Source organism: Octopus bimaculoides, chromosome 10, assembly GCF_046866305.1.
Source record: "Octopus bimaculoides isolate indiv1 chromosome 10, ASM4686630v1, whole genome shotgun sequence".
NCBI classification, from domain to species: domain Eukaryota; kingdom Metazoa; phylum Mollusca; class Cephalopoda; order Octopoda; family Octopodidae; genus Octopus; species Octopus bimaculoides.
Window position 1 is genome coordinate 94991703 of NC_142937.1, and position 21424 is coordinate 95013126.

At 38.9% G+C, this 21424-nt stretch overlaps 1 protein-coding gene across 1 annotated transcript in view; it reads right to left on the reverse strand.

The window, feature by feature from the left end:
* Positions 1–19493, reverse strand: part of LOC128248940 (HHIP-like protein 1) — a 55075-nt gene extending 35582 nt beyond the window's left edge. Inside the window, exon 1 of the mRNA XM_089359040.1 lies at positions 17967–19493. Coding sequence (XP_089215166.1) covers positions 17967–18920 — 954 coding nt within the window. The 5' untranslated portion in view covers positions 18921–19493. The remainder of the gene's footprint in view (positions 1–17966) is intronic.
* Between the last annotated feature and the right edge of the window lie 1931 nt (positions 19494–21424).

Sequence of the window (21424 nt, forward strand, 5' to 3'; positions counted from 1 at the left end):
AGTTGCCATTTTTCGCTCACACAGCCTCGTTTCTTCGCCTCTTTTTCTCTCTATCACAACCTATATATACATTACTTTCCTCCTACTCCCCCCCATATCTCCCACTCTCTCATCAATCATCAAATACTATCAGTACTTCCTTGTAACTTTGATATAATCGCCCTGTATTGCGCAATTCTCTAGATAGACTCTCCAGTTACTTGTTAAACTCCGAAGAGAGAAAACTAAATACCCACTCAACTCAGATGTCTTGACTACACCCTAGAAGACGATTTTCCATCCAAAGCGCCAATACTATAAACAACAGCCTGTGCAAATAGAAGCTGCCTTCTATAGGGTTGCCCAACAAAATACTAAATTTATACATTCGTCGTCATTGTCACCAACACCACCACCACCAACAACAACAACAACCACAGCGACAATTATATTAACTATTGATGTTGCTTTTTGATGCCCCTGCAGCAAATAAAAAAAAATCATTATTCGCTTTCTGTGGAATGGATGCGTTCCACTAACCAGGCGTTCTATTTGCAGTTGACATTCGCTGAGAAGTGGACTGAGCCTGTCGTGGCTAATGATGCGCGGTCATGTGCTCAGGCTGCCGCATCTCCAGCATTTCCTCGACGGGGTGGGCAGGTTGTTGCTTGTCAACGCACTTTTTTACAACTCGTCCCTGACAGAACTGTAATCGATCCTTTCCCTAAAACTTCAGGTTTTGTGCCGAGAGCAGAAAGGATTATCATGACTGTAATTACTGTAATTATTTCGTGGTTTGAGAAATGCAAGAACTTTTCTCTTTACAAAAAGAATTATACATCTTGGCGAATACGTATTCGCGTTTTTGAAAGGTGGTGGTGGTGGTGGGTTGGTTAGAATCCTTAGAGGGTCTGAAAATATACTTTGTGCTATTGGTTTCGACTTTTTTACGTTCTGTATTCAAACATCGTCGAGATCCAGTTTGCTTTCATTATACCAGAGTCGACAAAAATATGGTAGTAGTTATGTTATGGGGTTGATTTCATTGATTAAACCCGTCACACGCAAATTCTTATACAAAATTATTGTTATGATGGTTTTGTTCTGAAAAACAATGGCATCACACATGAAATCCTCGATAGACTTTGGCTGGTGAGGTTTCCGTTGTTTTTATTCACAAATGTAATATGGCGGCACATTTGATGACAAGTCTGTAACGAGATACAATGTAGGAACACAGCTTACCTAACTATCAACGGATACAATAGAGAAGAACAACTGATTACTGACGACTGTAAATAGATATTCGCTGGCATTTGCCATCTTCGGTCGCACAAATTACTATTAATGTTCTCCGCCGAGGAACTCTGCCAAAATTTCATCCTCTTTTTAAACCGCGAAACAGGTTTTATGACCATTCCCCAAATCCCCTGTTTTTGATACCCACCTGAAACTGTCTCGGTCCTATGAAATAAAATTCCTGTTTTAAAGTGAACTAAATTTAAACCTTCTGTCATAATTTCATGTTAATTGATGTTCCAAACTCCAGCTTAATAATGACAGTGTTATTTTACTAACCTCTTCTTTATTTTGAAAATTAATTGAAGCGAAAGCAGTGTATTTCATTAAAAATATAGCAACGAAACGGTTACTAAAATAACTAGTGCACATTTGAAGAGGAGAGGTGCAGGTATAGGACATAATCAATCTGTCGCCTCTCCCACGCAGTGTTTTAGCTGACATAGGTGGCCACAGACACCGTCGCCAGCTTTACTCTTTCGAACGAGGAAGTTAAAAATATCGTCGCCATATCACTGACAAACAAATCAATCTCCGCCGCCCCTAGCAAGCAAAGTGAAGCTAGAGTTTCCTCAATCAATCCCTCGGAGACACTCCAATATAACCAAGAAAGCAACTACACGAAGAACAACAACAATAGCAACACCACTAACAACGATAATAATGGTTTCGAATTTCGGCACAAGGCCGGCAATTTCGAGGGAGGGGGGTAAGTCGATTACATCGACCCCCAAATGCCAGACTGGTACTTATTTTATCGACCCTAAAAGGATGAAAGAAAAACTCGACCATGGCGGAATTTGAACTCAGAACGTGAAGCCGGACGAAATGCCACTAAGCGTAATGCCCGGCGTGCTAACGATTCTGCCAGCCCCCTGCCTAACGACAATAACAATAACAACAGCATCACCACCACCACCACCACCGCCATCACCACCACAGCCAACATATATCTATTCTTATGTTCATTTTCATGTCATGGCTTCTAACAGGGATCCCTTGTAAATGTTTATATTCAAGTCTTTCATATAGAAGAGATGGTTCGTATTCGTGCAGAGCATTAATAACAATCGGTGTTATTTTTCAACAGATTTGTTAATGAAGTCAGAGCTAAAGGGGATAGGATGCTCCCTGACTGTTTCATCCTATTTTGGGCATAAGATTAAGGGAGAGCATGTTTAACATGCTTAGAGAGTAAGCTGATGACGACGACGACGATGATGATGATGATGATGATGATGATGACGACGACGACGACGACGACGACGACGACGACGACGACGACGACGACGACGACGACGACGACAAAGTAGTGACGATATTAGTCGGTGACAGAATCTTAGACAATCCACCGATGTGGTAGTTTATTATTGTATTCACGTGATTTAAGATTGATAGTGTTTATCAATCAATTCTTTTATTTGTTTCGGTCACTGGACTACAGCCATGTTGATGGCAGGGGTGGAAGTGCACAGCCTCGAAGAGCTTACTCCATTAAATTGACCCCAGTACCTGTTTTGGATTTAAGACTGGTACTCGTTGTATCAGTCTCTTCTGCCGAACCGCTATGCGACGGAGACGTAAACAAACACATATTGTTGTCAAGCGGTGGGAGGAAGAACCAATATAAACAAATACACAAATGGATGTATGTATGTATGTATCTATTTATCTATTTCTCTCTCCCCCTCTTTCTCCCCACCTCTCTCTCTCTCTCTCTCGTACAGCTTCCATCAACCAAATTCGCCCACAAAGCATTGGTCAGCCCGGTCAGAAGCTATACATGAAGACCTCCACAACGTGTCGTGCAGAGGGACTGAATCCAGAACTACGTGACTGGAAAGTGCTCTTTTTAATAACACAGCCATACCTGTTACTATTAATTAATATTAATTAATAATGTACAGCGGTAAAACAAAAATTACATCTGGTTGAAAAATTCAACAGTGACATATGAAGTTTAATGACGTACTTGACTGATTCCCAGAAGGGAAAAAACCCATCTGAGATCCCAGATTTACAGAAATCGCAAACCCTCAAAACTACAGACCCATAACATGTCTCCTTACAACACACAAAGCTTCAACTGCAATAATATTGCAGAAATTAGACGAAAATCCGAGAGAAGACAATCTGTTTCCAGAAGAGCAGAAGAGATATTGCAAAGGCTTATGTGGCTTAAAGATCAGTAACTGATCAATAAAACTGTAATTAAAGACTGCCGAGGGAAAACCAAATGTGGGATGTGTGCTGAACATGGCATGGATTGACTACCGGAAGGCTTTTGATAATATACCCCATACATAGATCGTGAAAACACAAGTAGGGAACAAGGCAGCACCAATAATAAGAAAATGCATGAAACATGTCAAGGGTGAATGGTAAATAGTTTAGCAGTTACAGAGAAAAGAGGGATTGTAAAAAATAAAGCCATCCCATTTAGAAGAGGGATATTCCAGAGGGACGTTCTCACGCCATCTTTTTCTGACTGGCTTTGGCAACTGCTTTGTTTACTTATCAGAACATGGCTAAAATTTTATTTTTACAAAAAAAAAAAAAAAAAAAAAAAAAAAAAAAAGATAGAGAAAGAATAATGAATCGATCTCATGTACCTAGGTACAAACAAATTTAACTGACTTAACACCAAGATCTATTTAAAACATTAGGACAATGTAATCTGTTTTTCACTTACTCCTGCCGAGAAAAGAAATGTTATTAATAAGATTGAAAACGTGTGGGAAAGAGAAATCATCATATTTAACACAATTAGATATGACAACATTATGGCGAAGAAAGAAAGAATTACAATATGGATGTAAACTTTATTTTCTCATTAAATAATGAGAAGAGGAGTAAAACTATGTCACTAATATTTTTTTTTAAAGAAGGGTGGCGCTGGTATTTACTAGTTTAGAGATCGCTGAATTAAATGGACACTAAATCTTCACAACTTGTGCTGTTATTGCTGGTGAGTTTGATGTTGCCCACGGCTTTCTCTCTCTCTCTCTCTCTCTCTCTCTCTCTCTCTCTTTTTTTTTTTTCTTTTCCTATGTTGTTCCATCGCCTTGTGGCAGAAATCCTTCGAGTGGCTTTCACTGCCATATGTGCAAAAGCTGGTCTTTCTGCCCCGCACCACCTGCCGTATCGCCTTTCTTTCATAAAGAAATAGGAAATTATTTCTTGCATTTCTTTACTGTGTTTGTAGAAGAAAAAAAAATTTTTCATTCACGAAACGAATTATTTCTTCAACACGTAAATTAGTAACCTGACTAGTGAATGCAAAAAAATCCTCACCAAAACACGAACGAAACCAAACACGACTTTAATGATAGCAAATATAAAAAAGAAAACAAAAACCAAATTCTCTGCAGAATAAGCATATTTAACAATTTAACAAAATTATCTTTCTGTCAGAAAATAACATTATTTTGAACAATTCAAACGCTGCAATTAACGATGACACCAGCAGGATAAATCTTTTGCTAAAGGAAAAAATAAGGAAGGGAAATTGAATTGGAGATTAAAGACTACAATTTCAACCCTTCGTTCGCTAACGCAACCTCAATTAAACAGGTTCTGGGCGTAAATAACCTGGTACACAAAATGTGAAGCTGACAGAGATATATAAGAAAGGGTGATGCACCTCTGCATCAGTCTTTTGTCAAACATCAAGGGAGAAAAAGCATATCTTTGTATCTCGAAAGTGAGAGACACGTTTCTCATATACCGAAAAGAGCAATTTCAAGAAACTTTAAATGGTGCGTCGAACAATATTTCCTCTGTCAGTTGTGGGAAAACGAACGAAACCGCTCGCGCATTAGTGAAAACTGAAAACAAGTATTTTAATTTCTTGTATGGAGTCCAGTCATTAATATTAGTCCGTCTCTTTTGCAGTGCATCGGAAAATATTGCTCCTTCAGTTCTGTGTGTTGACCTGCATTAGTCTCATCTACAGTTACGTAAAGAATGGCTTTCGTTTGATTCGCTGCCTGAACCTCATTCAATATTTTCTGTTTTAGCAAATTTGCTTCTTACGAAAGCTTTGCCAAATATGCTCATCCATTTGCCTTCTCAAAATTGCTGACCTTGTGCCTATAGTAGAAAGAATTATTATTATTATTATTTGCCCGGATGCAGTACTTCTCAGAATACTCGGTCTTACTTGTTCTGGATGATTCTGTGAGAGCGGACAGCAACCTGTTGTCAGAATTCTCACACGGTTTCTTTCCGCAAATTATATTATCATTATATGAAAACTTTCAGCTTATTTTGCTGAGTATGATGGAAAGTGTCAGCTGTCCACAGCCCGCAGACTATGGTGACACTTGTTTACTGGTCATGCTTCAAGAACCCTGCGAAGAATTCTTGCAGTTCCAAGCATGGCTGATTTTTCTAGGTGTTCTACCTTCACACTTGCACCGATCTTTTTCAGCCATGTTGGTAGTTGAGTGCTGATACTTCCAAGGGTACCAACTACTATTGGTATCATGTCGGGTAGCGAAGAGCACTGAAAGACATAATACTCGACATTCTTCATATTTCGAGGGCAAAACAGTTTGCGGACTTTTCAGTGCTCTTTATTTAAATCTGAAGCTCTGGCCGCCAAACATTCCGTGGTTCTCTGCCGGGGTGAAAAATATGTGCTCCACCCATCCTATTTAGGAAGGAGGATGGTGCGCGTAAAGATCGCTGGGATATCACCAGAGGTAAACCTGTGGTGGATTCTCGTAGCGACCGTTTTGGAAGGGAGCAACAACCTCCTGGAGGTCAAAAGGACACGACGTGAAAATTGGTCTGGGACCAGTGTGGATGTACTCCTCCCCCCATTCAACCAGAAGCTATTCACAAGATCCCAGACTCATTTGCCTTCCAGGAAGGGAAGAATTAAAAGTCACGGTGGTGGGTAGAAAGCACGGTGCCACCTGTGTGGAGCTTGAAAGTCTTCTGCTCTCAACAGAAGACAGGGAATCATTGTATTTCCTTACTGCCAACACCAGGTCTCCTAAAGCCTTAACAACAACAACAACAACCAAACCAACAACGACCAGTAACAAAAGCAGCACCAACCCTGGCAACAACGGCATCATCATCAACAAGAACATCATAACCAATAAACGAAAGAAAATCACCAACACCAGCAACAACTCCAACAACATCATCAACACCAGCCACATCAACAACATCAACAACACCAGCAGCAGAAGCACAAGCATCACTCCCCTAAACAGCAGAAGAGATAATACATAAGAACACACAGCACCCAGGGGTTCCCTCCCAGCCCTCCCTCTATCCGTCTACTTCAAATCCCATCGACCTATGCCCTGATTTCACAGACTCAGATGCATTGGCAACACACAGCGAAAATGAGGGGGAACTACAAAAAAAAAAAAAAAAAAAGAATCACAAAAATGCATCAAGTCCTACATCAACACACACAAAAAAAACATAGAAAATACACCAACAACTGCAACAGACACACCCACGGCATCACCAACCTCTCCAACGCCACAATAAAAACAATAAAAACAATAAAAACAATAAAAACAATAAAAACAAACTTCGCCACCAACACAGTCCCAACTGCAACAACCGACCAAAAGAAAACACTGCCAACAGCATCAAGTAACCACACAAACGCTAAACTTCGTGCTAGTGAGGAGGTCAAATAAACAATTGATGGACCTCCTATCACGAAGGAAGGATGTCGAGATAAAAGGGTGTGATCTTTGGCACCAGCACCTTTTAAGTGCCAGAAGCACTGGTGTTGGTGCAGATGCCTTTAGAGGCACAGAAACCCATTAGGAAGAGCTTCCTGCAAGACGTGAGAACCTTTAATGTAAAGAGGTCACGAAAGGTAAGTAGACGCCGCTGTGTGTCTTCTTTGAATTTTGTCCGGTCATCATGGGGTGTTTAAGAGTAGGTAGTATAAATGCTCGTGCCCTGGGGTCGCCCTGGAGGCAGGGTCGCCTGCTCAACGACCTCAGGTCACTACCTACGGATGTGACAACCGTCAGTGAAACCAGGATTTCTGACCCACACGATTTAACCCCCATTTTTGACTATTTCGAGATATATGCATCTCTTAGTCAGCCTGGAATGGGGGACGGGGAAGCAGTGCTGTTTAAGAAAAACCTGGATCTCGAGATATGGACGAGATACAGCCAGATTTCTTCAGACGTTTGGAGGTTTTCCTTGGGACATCTCACTCTTTAGTTCTAGTGGACAATTGGAACGCCATTTTGGATGCACGCCTAGATAGGGTGGGGCTAGCCGATAGGAGAGGAGGGTGCAAAAGCCTCATAAACCCGCTCAGTCGTTTCCAGTTGGCTGACAAGTACCGACTGGACTTCCCGAATGTGCCAATGTGGACATGGGCAAACAACACAAGATCTTTCAGATCGTATTTAGATAGGATATTCTGTAGGCCAGTAGATAGAAATAGCATAGGTTGTCCACAGTTCAAAGTAATCGGCTACACAGACCACAAATTTGATCTCTGCACAGTCGACCTAGATAGGATCCATAGGCAAGGTCTCGGGTACTGGAAGCTGAACACGTCTTTCCCAGCGCGTCAAGCATTCAGAAGCCGGGTTAGCAAGCTAGTCCATCAGAAGTTGGCGGGCGCAATCGTCAACAGACGTTGGTGGATAGCCTTGAAAAGGGCTATTAAAGTAGAAGCAGTAGGATTTAGTAAGGAACTAGCCTTAGAGGAATCTAAGATAGAGGGAGAACTAGTTAGCAAGCTAAATGAGGCGCTTAGAAGCGACATTGCGACTGACGTGATGGCGGCGAGATTGGCTCTTGATCAATTTTTCAATGCTAAGCACGAAGGTTGCGTTGTCAGAGCTAGGGCGCGTCATCTAAGACATGAGAGGATGAAAGGCCGTTCGATGGTCCCGGGTTGCAGATTCTGGAAAGAAAGGCAGTTTTCTTCTGTCTGGTGGCTATGGCGAAGGAGGCAGTGTAGTGAACGAGATTGAAAGGACTGAAGACTGATACTTTCTTCTTCGGTCAAACCCTCATCGACTTTTTCCATTTGAAAAGGAAAGTGAAAGTAGAGAGGGAAGTTCTGCCCCACCCCAGTAAATTTGTTGAAAGGTGGGTGCATATGGCGAGGATGGCCCGTGTGCATGAGCCTGCTCTGAGCTTCGTTTATAAACCAGAGGAGTTGAGAAGGGGAGAGAGCTGCCTGCTGAGATGCATTTGGCGGTCGGGAGAACCAGAATGTGTGGGGTTTCTCGGTTGTCCCCGTGAGGAACTCCCTCCTCACTTTTGGGGAATTTTATTGCTTAATTGTATTGTTAATTGTCATTTTATTCGATTTTGTGTTAAACCCCTACGTGTCTCCAATTTGTATTGTCCCTATTTGTTTTGTGTTCGACCCTAGTGGCCAATGAAGAAACTGTTATTATTATTATTATTATTATTATTATTATTATTATTATTATTATTAATTTAATTTTTTTTACCTTGTCTCCTCCTCTCCTTTACTTCGCATATTTTTATGTAAGCCCCCAAACCTGTTGTAAACTTCTTGTAATATGACCCTCGTCTGAAGCCCCTATGGCAAATAAAAGAAATCAACAGCATCACCAGACTTATTGTTGTTATTATTATTATTATTATTTGATGCTGTTGTTGTTGTTGTTGTTGTTCCCCTTCTCAGCTATTTCTCATTTCCTTACGAACAGATTGTTGTTTACTTAAATGTGGATCGTTATGATAAACACGATTTCCTCTTAAGCCCCAGATAAACAGGCAGCCACCCTTAATACTGTTCCCTAATGTATACAGTGTCACCCATCTTTCAGTCACTTTCGTATTTAGTGTTTGTTATCCCAGCCGTTTCCTCTACCCCGAGGACGATAAGGTTGTTTAGAAAACCTACAGAAGCTGATTTGATGAAAGCTTTGGTTGTCGCTTTTAATCTCTTCCGTTCCATTGATAGAATAGGACTAAGAGACAAAGAATGACGGCCGAGCAATTTTTTGACTTTGTAAGCTGACAACTCGACGCAAAACAAACCCCACCAAAACACGAACGGAACCAAACAAGATTTTACTGACAGTAAATACACGAAAGAGAAGAAAAATGAAATACGTGTTGAAGAAATAATTCATTTCGTAAATGAAATTTTTTTCCCCCAAACTGAGTAAAGAAATGCAAGAAATAATTTGCCAATATTTATGAAGATGTGCAATTTCTTGAAAAGTGTCTGTCCACCATGCTTGTAGATTTCAGGCGGGGCTGCATTCGTGCCTGGTGCTTTACCAGAAGACATTTGTTTAACGGAGTTCACCACATCCAGGAAGGTTGGCTTCAGAGACAGTTCCGGTATCTGAGCTTCCTGTGGATTAGACATTATGACGTCATCATTAGTGACCGAGGTAGAGTCCAACACGGCTTCGAAGTGGTCTTTCCCTGGTTTCAGGATGTCAGATTTGTCATTTAACAATGTTTCTTTATTCGTTCAAAAAACTGGAGTGACACGGTGCTCTTGAGGACCATACACTTTCTTGGGGGCATCATAGGAAGCTTTAGAATCATTTATGTCCACAGCTTCTTCGAGTTTCGTTGCTTTGGATGACCACCAAGCCTTGGACTGGCCTTTGCATTTCTTATAAGCATTCTTCTTTGCTGGATGAGCTCTTATCAATGATCCATGTTTTATGATGAGAGCTGTGCATTTTATCTATCAACTACTGCACATCTGTGCTGTTATCATCGAACCGATCTTAATGTTTTCGAACAAGAAGACCGAGAACTTCTAAGAACGCATAGTGCGTTGCATCACGCAGAGCCTTCCAAGATGATTCTATGTCATCATTGGTATCAACAGTGGTGAGTGCGGTGTCCAGCTTGTTAGAGAGCTCAGCCTGCTTTTCAGCGGATTTCAAAGGCAGAACATTAATGCGTTTAGGCACGAATGACTTTTGTAATCTTGTGTGTTTCAGACAGAGCGTAGCCTTTCTACGAAGAAGAGAATGGTCAGAGAGATAGTATGAAAGGAATGTGTAATGTTGAAGTCCCTTGTGTCTCACTTCTTAGTGATAACATAGTCAATGAAATGCCACTCCTTAAATCTAGGATGCATCCACGTCGTCTTGCGACAGTTTCGCCGTTGGTGATGCTTAAATCGAATGCTTTGCAGACGAAGAGCATGCGCAGACCGTTGGAGTTCATTCCACCAACACTATGACGACCGAGTATACCCTCCCATGTCTGATAGTACTAACATGAAGGTTAAAATTGCCCATAAGAATAAGTTTATCTCTATGGTGACAATTGGAGATGATATCGCAAACCTAGTCGTAAAAGTCACCCTTTTCTGCTCAGCAGAAAAATTCTGGAGAGATTACGTCTTTTCTTTGGTGGCATATTTTTTCAATGTTGTAAACAAAAAATTATGAACACAGAAAAACTATACATGAAACTCTTTTCGTAAGCAGTTGCATGTATATAGTATGTCCGTATTTTTGTATGCAGCGTAAATTAACGAAATAGAATAATTATTAGAGAGAGACAAAGAATTTTTATATTTTAGCCTTGCAACTGCTACGATAATTATTAACCGGTGATGGAACAGTAAATGAGTATTGCTTTAAAGGAAATGAAAATAAAATTTCGTATTGACACTTCACGAACGTCAGTCGCCAGGTATGCATGTATAGATGTGTGTGTTTAATATATATATATATATATATATATATATATATATATATATGATAGATAGATAGAACCACATGTGAATCGTCGGCGATTTTTTTCCCTCCGTCTTCCTTTTCTCTTGGAATTTCCTCTGTTTCTGAAGAAGAGCGTTTGCTCGAAACGTTAAACCACCTTTCTTTCCTTCCCTGAGCGTCTGCTAATACTTTACATGTACCACGTCCTCGCGTTGTGGTTCTTTTTTTGTGTTTGTTCTTCGTTTTTCCATTTACTATTATATATATATATATATATATATATATATATATATATATATATATATATATATATATATATATATATATATATATATCAAATAATAAGCAACACGGATTTCAAAAGTGATTGCAGTACGCACGTTTCATGCTACTTCAATTTATTTAAGTAATGTGAGCATTACCTTAAATGCAATATGAAGAGCAATCTTCAGCTGCACGAAAAAATGTAGAAAAAAAGACATATTACAAATGTGGCAACATATTAAAACCAAGTGGGAGAGAGCAGAGGAAGAATATATAAGTCCATCTTGACATAGCAGGGTCTATCAAGTAATTGTCCCTTTGCTATCACCACTAGATAAGAAACAATAGAATTCTGAGACAGTTAAAACTTTTATCTAGAATCAATTACTAGCCTGATAGACCCTGCTATGTCAAGATGGACTTATATATTCTTCCTCTGCTCTCTCCCACTTGGTTTTAATATGTTGCCACATTTGTAATATGTCTTTTTTTCTACATTTTTTCGTGCAGCTGAAGATTGCTCTTCATATTGCATTTAAGGTAATGCTCACATTACTTAAATAAATTGAAGTAGCATGAAACGTGCGTACTGCAATCACTTTTGAAATCCGTGTTGCTTATTATTTGATTTTAATCACCCATCCTTTTGGGATGTGATATTCGGGTGCCTTCGCATAAGTACCATATTCAAGCCTTGAATCTATATCTAAACCGTATATATATATATATATATATATATATATATATACGTATAATATACATACACACATACATATATATGTACACACCTATATATGTATCTCTTTTTACGTACATACATACACACATATACATACACGCATACATACACACATATACACACACAATTTACATATATACATACACACATACATATATACATACATATATACATACATACATATACATAGTACATACATATATGCATACATACATACATAGCCTGCTTGTGTCACTTGATAGCCAAAAGCATATAAACGTCGACTTTCAATATCAAATTTACTGTCGTTGCAGCGTTTATCAACTCTATTTTTCGGTTGGATGTTTATCACTGACACAACTGACTCCTCGTAATGAGATCTACAGTATTGTTAGTCAGCTGTCGCACTCGTGTGTATAAATGGCCTCTTGTGATATTGTCTTTATTAAGCTTTACTTTGTTTTTCTTCCTGTTTTTATCTTACTGACATCATACCCACCCTCATTTCCCCAGCCCTGACGAATTTTTTTCTGACTCTAACGGGAAATTCTAGAATGTGTGATTTAGTTTTTGGCAATGTTTGTGTGGACCACTATATGAGATTATCAGAGACTGAGAGGTCAAGCATTTACAGAGACTGGGGGTTTGCGGTGTATATACCAAGAGATAATGACACACAAGACGGTTTCCTACATCCATCCATTCATAAATAAATAAATACATTATATATATATATATAATACAAACTTACATATTTATATACATAAAACATACATACACAAACACACACAGCATGCCCCAAAATGCATCTACACTTTAATAATTCGCTTAATTTTCATTTCTTTTTAGATTTAACTTCTCATAAATGATGACGGGAACCAGACTAACTTTGAACAAAGGAAATTTTTCCTAAAATGCTACAGGGAGTTTGAAAGCGCGCTCGAAATGCAAAAAACAGTTTGGTAAGGAGTTTCAAACAGATTCACCAATGCTACTTACCATCGATAACTGATGAAGAATTAGGGACCTTCTTCTGTACAGTTGTACAGTCAGTATACGCTATACGTTTTTTACCTGTCGTTTGCTTATTTACAATACATCTTCTCATTTACACACACACACATATATGTGCATACATACATATTTACCTGTCAGCATTCTCTTAAATTATATTAAATATGGTAATAATTGTAAAGATTGTTAGCTTTTAGTGTGAATGTGTGCATTTACAAGTCGATAATGAGAGGCAAGACTTCTCGGTTTACGTAAGATGCAGAAAAAGGATATTTTAAGTAAATACTTTAAAAAAACTTAACAAACAAGGGTTTTGTGTTTTGTTTGTTGATACATTAAAAGCAGCATGTGGTGGTGATGGAGGAGGGGGAATGAGAGGATTAGAGGTGGTGGCGATGGTGGGGTAACATTCGAGTAAGTAGTGGTTGTGGTGGTGGGGTATGAGAGAGGTGGGGGTGATGAGAGAGGTGGGGGTGATGAGAGAGGTGGGGGTGATGAGAGAGGTGGGGGTGATGAGAGAGGTGGGGGTGATGAGAGAGTTAGTCATGGTGATGGTGGTGGGGTATTCGAACGGTAGTGGTGGAAGGGGTGACGACGGTAGTGAAGCATGGGGTGGAGGTGGCGATGAGACGGGTAAAAGTAGTGGTGGTAGTAGTTGTAGTAGTGAGGGTAGGGTGGCTGCTGAAAGCAGTGTTGACGGTGGTGAGGGTAGAGAGAGAGAGGGGGAGGGAATCCATGCAAGAAAAACAACAAATGAAGAAGAAAAGGAGAAACAGAAAATAATATGCAAGAGAAATGGCGGGAAAAAACCTTTCTGTAAATTTGAAGAATTTCGACATTGAGAGAGACGGAGAAACTGAATTTCTTTTACATGGAATGAACTATAATATGTGCCTAACGACATTGCCACATGTGGTAAACTATATGACCACCACATGTATTGAACAACACTGTTATCTCATGTAGTAAACTATATCATCTGAAGTAAAAAAAAGAAAAAAGAAACGAAATAACAAGCCAAACAAAAGACAAAACAAATGTATTTTCCTTCATCCTGTGTAGGCAATAATGGAGAATTATACATGCAAATAACTTGTCAGAACGACTTCATAATTAGGGATTTACCTGTCATATGGCAGGTAACTTTGGAAGTGTACTTTTGGCACCATAGGTATCCTAGCCACATGTTTCCGGGTTCAGTCCACTGTGTGACACCTTGGGCAAGTGCCTTTTACTAAAGCCTCGGGTCCACCAAAGATGTGAGTGAATTTGGTAGCGCAGGCGTGGCTGTGTGGTAAGAAGCTTGCTTACCAACCATATGATTTCGGGTTCAGTCTCACTGTGTGGCACCTTGGGCAAATGACTTTTACTATCGCCCCGGGCCGACCAAAGCTTTGTGAGGAGATTTGGTAGACGGAAACTGAAAGAAGCCCGTCTTATAAATGTGTGTGTGTGTGTGTGTGTGTATGTGTGTGTGTGTGCGTGTGTGTGTATCTATGTGTATGTCTTAGTGTCTGTGTTTGTCCCCCGCCACCGCTTGACAACCGGTGTTTGTTAGTTTACGTCCCGTAACTTACTGGTTCGACAAAAGAGACGGATAGAGTAAGTACTAGGCTTAAAAAATAGTCCTGGGATTGATTTGTTTGCATAGAAACTCTTCAAAGCAGTGCTCCAGCATGGCCGCAGTCAATAACTGAAACAAGTAAAAGATAAAATGTGTGTGTGTGTTTTTTATATTTTGTTTCAGTCATTTGGCCATGTGGCTATGCTGGGGCACCGCCTTGAAGAATTCTTAGTCGAATGAATCGGCCCCAGTACTTAGTTTTATTAAAAAGCTTGGTACTTTTTCTATCGATGTCTTTTGCCGGACCGCCAAATAAACCAACACCACTTGTCAAGCAGTGGTGGGGAACAATCACAGAAATAGACACACATACATATATATACATATATATATATATATATATATATATATATATATATATATATATATATATATATATAAACAAATAGTAAATGAGTATATGCATATATACGTACAGGTATGTGCATACCGACATCCACCTGTATGTATAGGTGCATATCTGGGTACAGGACATTGCAAACAAAATGTAGACGAGAAAACACACAAGCCACATAGAGAACATTCTTCTTCATCAGCTACCCCCGTTTTAACACCAGTGTGACAGGCTCCTTTCGGTTTCCGTCTACCAAATCCACTCACAAGGCATTGGTCAGTTCGATGCTAAAGCAGAAGACACTTGCCCAAGGTACTACGTAGTGGGACTGAATCCGGAACCACGTGGATGAGAAGCAAGCTTCATACTACACAGTCATGCCTGCGCCTGTATGTACACACACACACACACACACACACACACACACACACACACACACACACACACACACACACAGAATAATAATTTACTTTTATCGAATTTCTTGGTGTTTATACAAAATGAAGTGAATGTTAATTTTCAAACGAAAAATATTCATTTCGCTAAAATAAAATAAAATAAAATAAAATTTTCATTTGTATACCTCTTCCCCTCCACCTCCATCTCCGCCTACTCCTCTTCTTCTTTCCCATCTTCTTCCGATTCTTTCTCTCTCGCTGTATGTTGTTAGTGTTCCTTTACCCATTGCCTGCCATCAAGCCTAGTACGTACACCCTTTCTACACTTTTTCTGCACCTCTTTAATTCTTTTCTCTTCGTTCTATGCAATGTAAAGCGTGACTGGAGACATCAACCAACCGAACAACCAATACTTTCATCGGGTATTAAATATACAGAGATGCAGCGAATAAAAACAATGACTCCTTAATTCAGAATGCCATAAAAAAATTTCATGCGATAGAACTGGACCTAACCAGAGTCTTTGGATGTTGGGAAAACACCAGTTCTTTACATAAAACCAACACAAAAATTCCACATAACGCATTTCCTGACCGGCAGAGAGCTGTGAGCTCTTGACAATATTTGAGCTGCTAGGCATTTGGTCTTGATCTTTGCTTGACCCAAGACAACAACCACATCAAAGAGGCGAGCTGCGGGAAAGGAGTTACTGCCACTCGTTCGTATTCTTTTAGGACAGTGCCAGACACTTCGACCTTCTTAGTATCCGACACCGCTTCGGTGAGGCCACTCGCATTTGCCTACCTACGTCGTTTGAATCAGATGCCTCAAAACGTCTCCATTTTCTGAGCTGTGGCGCAAGAGTCCGTATACATAGAAGAGATGAACGAAGACAACCGTCCCAATCACCCTGGATGGGCCGTTTTCTATGAGCTGTATCACTTCGCATGGATGACGGACGGAGGATATTATAGAGACATATTACAAAATGGTGGACATCGATTGTCCACCAAAGGGAAAAAACTAAAATAAAACAAATTGAAACAAGGTGATATGTGTATGTGTGTGAGAGAGAGAGAGAGAGAGAGAGGGGGGGTGAGCTGGCAGAATCGTTAGCACGCCAGGCGAAATGCTTAGTAGTATTTCGTCTGCCGGTATATCGTTCTGGGTTCAAATTCCACCGATGTCGTCTTTGCTTTTCTTCCTTTCGAGGTCGATTAAATAAGTGCCAGTTACGCACTGGGGTCGATGTAATCGACTTAATCCCTTTGTATGTCCTTGTTTGTCCCCTCTATGTTTAGCCCCTTGTGGGCAATAAAGAAATATATATATATATATATATATATATATATATATATATATATATATATATATATATATATATATATATATATATATATATATATATTTATATATATATATATATATATATATATATATATTTATATATATATTTGTGTGGCTCAAAAGGTGGACAGTCACTTAAGCTCATTCAAGGGATAACAAATACACATTTCTGATTAGCCCGGCTGACAAAGGTTCGAGTCTTTTCTTAGATCCTCCACACCTATTACGTCCGTCAGGTACATTTTCAGATGAAGACCATTCACCCCGGTTTAACATTAATAAAACTTTTGTTAACTTTGGCTATTTTTGTGCATGTTTTTTTAAAAGGTGTACGTAATTCTCGTCAATGAACAAAAAGGAGCCCTTGCTGTACAAGATGCGACAAGAAACCAGCTATATTTCCCATAGCTATTGATGAGGCGCGAATAGAGTTACATCGATGATAATGGTCACTTCGTCTTTTTTAGTGACCATTATGATTTGGACCGGTGTACATCGTGCGTTTACTTTTGAAACGTTTGTTAACCGGTGAAAGGTGACAGGGTTGTTTTTGTCGCACTCCGTATTTCTTAAATTCTGAATAGTAAACCATAGACGACGATGATGTCGATGTTGATGAGAAGGATGATGACGAAAATTACGGTGATAACGAATATGAAAATAATTAATTATGCATCAGGAATGATAAAATAATCATCTTTCTACTATAAGCACAAGGCCTGAAATCTTATGGGGGCGCGGTTAGTATCAATCATAACATCCTCCGTGTTCAATTGGTACTTATGTTATCGACTCCGAAAGAATGAAAGGAAAGTCGACCTCAGCGGGATTTGAACTCAGAACGTGAATATGGAATAATTTGTCGCTAAACATTTTGTCCGTCACGCTAACGCTTCTACCAGCAATAACAATGATACCGGTTTTAGCCAATATAAGTATTAATATAATTTTATAAGCTTTCAATGTAAAAAAAAAAAAAAAAAAGGTCATAAGAATCGGTCGAGTGAGTCATAAAGCTATGACTCTTTACGGTCTGAGTTCTAGTCATGACGGAGTGTGACGGGGCAACAGAGCCCTTCATTTTTTCCAGGCTGAATAAAACAAGTACCGTTTAAGAACTGGGGTGAATCTATTCAGCAAGATTTTCCCACAGAATGTGTAGCTTTGTACCTATTTTGAAAACAATGATTTGTGTAACTTTCAGACATAAAATGATACGATGTAAAGTACCATAGCATAAACGACATGAAATAAATTTCAAAAATTAAGATTTAAATAAAAAATGAAGAGGAAGAGTGATGCAAACCTCACCGCCGTTGTGGTTTGAGAATGGCTGTTCCACTTGTAATAAAATCCTTTCAGTTTTGCGACTGGCCCTATTTCGGTTTTTTCGGGATGCTTTAAATTCACTAATCCTGATGCACTCTTTGCGTCTGCCGAGTTTAGCTGAATAATACGTATAAAATTTTCGATTTACAGCAAAGTTAGGATGGAAAGCAAGCCCTAGAAATCCTCTTTCGTCCATCCTGTAACTACTATAAAGGACCCGGTCCTTGATATCAAGAAAAGCCTTTTGCTCTCTTGTTTTGTTTCTGTAATAAATGTAAATAACTCCGCGTTGTTCGGCCACAAACAAGCGACCACTACCGTCGCCGGCATGTCTTGCGACGACAGGACTCCTCAAGTCCCATGCAAACTGTTCGACACACATACATCCTTCTTTCGTAATTTGTTGAATAGATATGTTGAAGTTGAGGTGTTCATTTTTTAAAAGATTGGGGTAGCAGTAGTCTGTATCCGTCAGTTGAACAACCAAACAAAAATTTTCTTTGGAATTCAAAGTGCCAAGAATTTCTTGATCACTCGTTATATATTTAGCCAAATCTTTGCATTTGGTGTAGAATTCTGAACAATAATTAGAACATAATCCGGGGAAAGTACTGGCATGCATCGTCTGCTCAGCGCTATAAATATGAGCAGCATAAGGGGAGCAAGGTTGACACAACAGTTCTCGTAGATAGGGCTCACATGTTTGAAGAAGAGTCTCTGAAAGTTGAGTCTTGACGTATTCATACCTTTGAAATATAACATCCTCTTGTTGTTTGGTACAGCAACCGAAGTCTCTATATTGCGAGCAAAATTCCAAGGTATTCGATTGAAACGGTGGTTTAAAGTCTAAGCACTGAGGATGGCATTTCACAATGACACGAGTGGAAGATATTGCTGTAATTATTAAAACCCACAATTTGCTGAACTGCATCGTTGATGCTTTTTTTTTTCTATTTTTTTTCTATTTTTCTTTCTTTGAATTCATAAAATAAAACAAAACTTTTAAGAAACAATTGAAATGTTTTGCCAGGATCAGTGATTCATCGAGCCGAATGTTTTCTTGGCATTCATAACAGTGTTAGCACTTTCCGTTTTAGGTTATGTAAGAATATATCTCGTTAAATGTGTGTGATAAACTCTCTCTCTTTTTCCCTCTGATTACATTACTAGAAAGCAAAAAACAGTGATTGCGGAACACAAAGCGTATAAATAGAACAGAACAGAAAAGAAAAAGAAAAACTATGTTATCAAAGTCCAATTTAAATACGACTAAAGTTATCAGGGTGGATTTCCAGCACGAGTAAAAATGCTGTCAAAGAATATCAAAAGCTGAATAGTGAAAAATTCTTGAAATATGATCCGTATATGAACAACTGGAGTCGTATTGCCGTAGTTTAGAAATAGTTTGGTGCATGAATGACTAAAGATTAGATTTGAATGGTTTAAATTTAAAATTTAGCAACACAAAATGCAAAGTTAGCACGTTCATATGTGGGAGGGACTTGGTTTTGTTCCGGAGAGGCCGACACAAGTTTCAATAGGAAATTTAATAGCTCAGACACACTGATTGGTTGTAAAGGCGTGTTTACCTCACCACCGGATAAAAAATTTCATACATTCTCTGAAAATTTCCATTAAAAACAAACTTGCAAATTTATTTTAAAAAAATATATTCGTAAATAATTTGGTTTTATGATACATGACGTAGTTAAGTCAGTCTTGTTCTTTAATACTGTTATGAAAGAAATCATTATTATTATTATTATTATTATTATTATTGATGATGATGATGATAATGATGTTGTTCTTGTTTTTGTAAGTAGTAGTAGTAGTAGTGGTGGTGGTGGTGGTGGTGGTGGTAGATTTGTACTAAAAATTGATGGGCTGGGCTTAGAGAAAGTAATTCCATGCCACGACCTGTAACTAATGAGCTGAGGGGCAAGAAAGAAAGAAAGGCACAGAAAGTGGAAAACAGTGTCAAGCTGTGAGGGTTTGATGTAAAACGGGACAAGGAGGGGGGGGGGGTTGATCAGAGAGTATGTTATACGGTTGATGTGTGTGTGGAGGTGTAGAGATATATGCAACATAACGCATGCGAGAGAAGAAAAAAAAACGCGTTTGCTAATTGTAAAATATTTGTAAAATAGCGAGCAAAAGTTGTGAACACGAAAGTAATAGAGCTATTTTTTGTTTGTTTGATTTGGTTACTGTTTTTTTTTTTTCCTGTTTTCATAAAGATGAACAAATCTTCCTCCTATATCATGATATATGAGTGTAAGTGTATATGAGTATGTGTGAATGGATGTATAAATATATATACATACATGCATACATACACGCATATATATATCATATATGTGTGTGTGTGTATCTAGCTATCTATCTTCCGGGTTCAGTCTCACTGCGTGGCACCTTGGGCAAGTGTCTTCTACTATAGCCTCGAGCCAACCAAAACCTTGTGAGTGGAATTGGTAGACGGAAACTGAAAGAAGCCCGTCGTATATATGTATATATGTATGTATGTGTGTGTGTGTGTGTGTGTGTGTGTGTGTGTGTGTGTGTGTTCCCCACCATCGCTTGACAACTGATGTTGGTGTGTTCACATCCCTGTAACTTAGTGGCTCGACCCATAGAATAAAGTACTAGGCTTACAAAGAATAAGTCCTGGGGTCGATTTGCTCGACTAAAGGCGGTGCAACAGCATGGCCGCAATCAAGTGACTGAAACAAATAAAAGAGTATATATACATATATACACATACATACATACACACACACACACATATATATATATATATATATATATATATATATATATATATGTCCTTACCTTCGAAACGCAGAGTAGATAAAACGGGGGACAACTGATGAAGGGAATGTTCTTTATGTTGCCTGTCTCGTTTCTCTAGTTGTTTGTTTCTTTCGTTCTTCAGAAAAGTCCGTTTTAAATGTTTTTGTTTTTTATGTTCTCGTTTCTCATTTTGTTCACGATTTCTTGATGTCATGTACTCATATATGCATGTATATATATATATATATATATATATATATATATATATATATATATATATATATATATATATATATATATATATATATATATATACATATATATGTAGGTGTGTACATATATGTATGTATTAGACATTATACTCCTAGCTAGGAAAACTATAGCTGAATTCGAGGGTAAACTTTGGACCAGGTCGGACACCCCTCATAACTTCAATGTGGCTATGGGCTCGAGCGACTCAGCTCAGGTAACTGACTTAGTCGGAGCCTTTCTACTAAAGAGGCTATTCTCAGTGGTACCAGAACTCCAAGGGGCTCTATACAGAGACGATGCTCTTTTTATTTACCCTACCAATAACAAGAGCACCCTTGAAAGAGTTAGGAAAAAGATTAGACATTTTTTCAAATCCTTCAACTTAAAACTTGA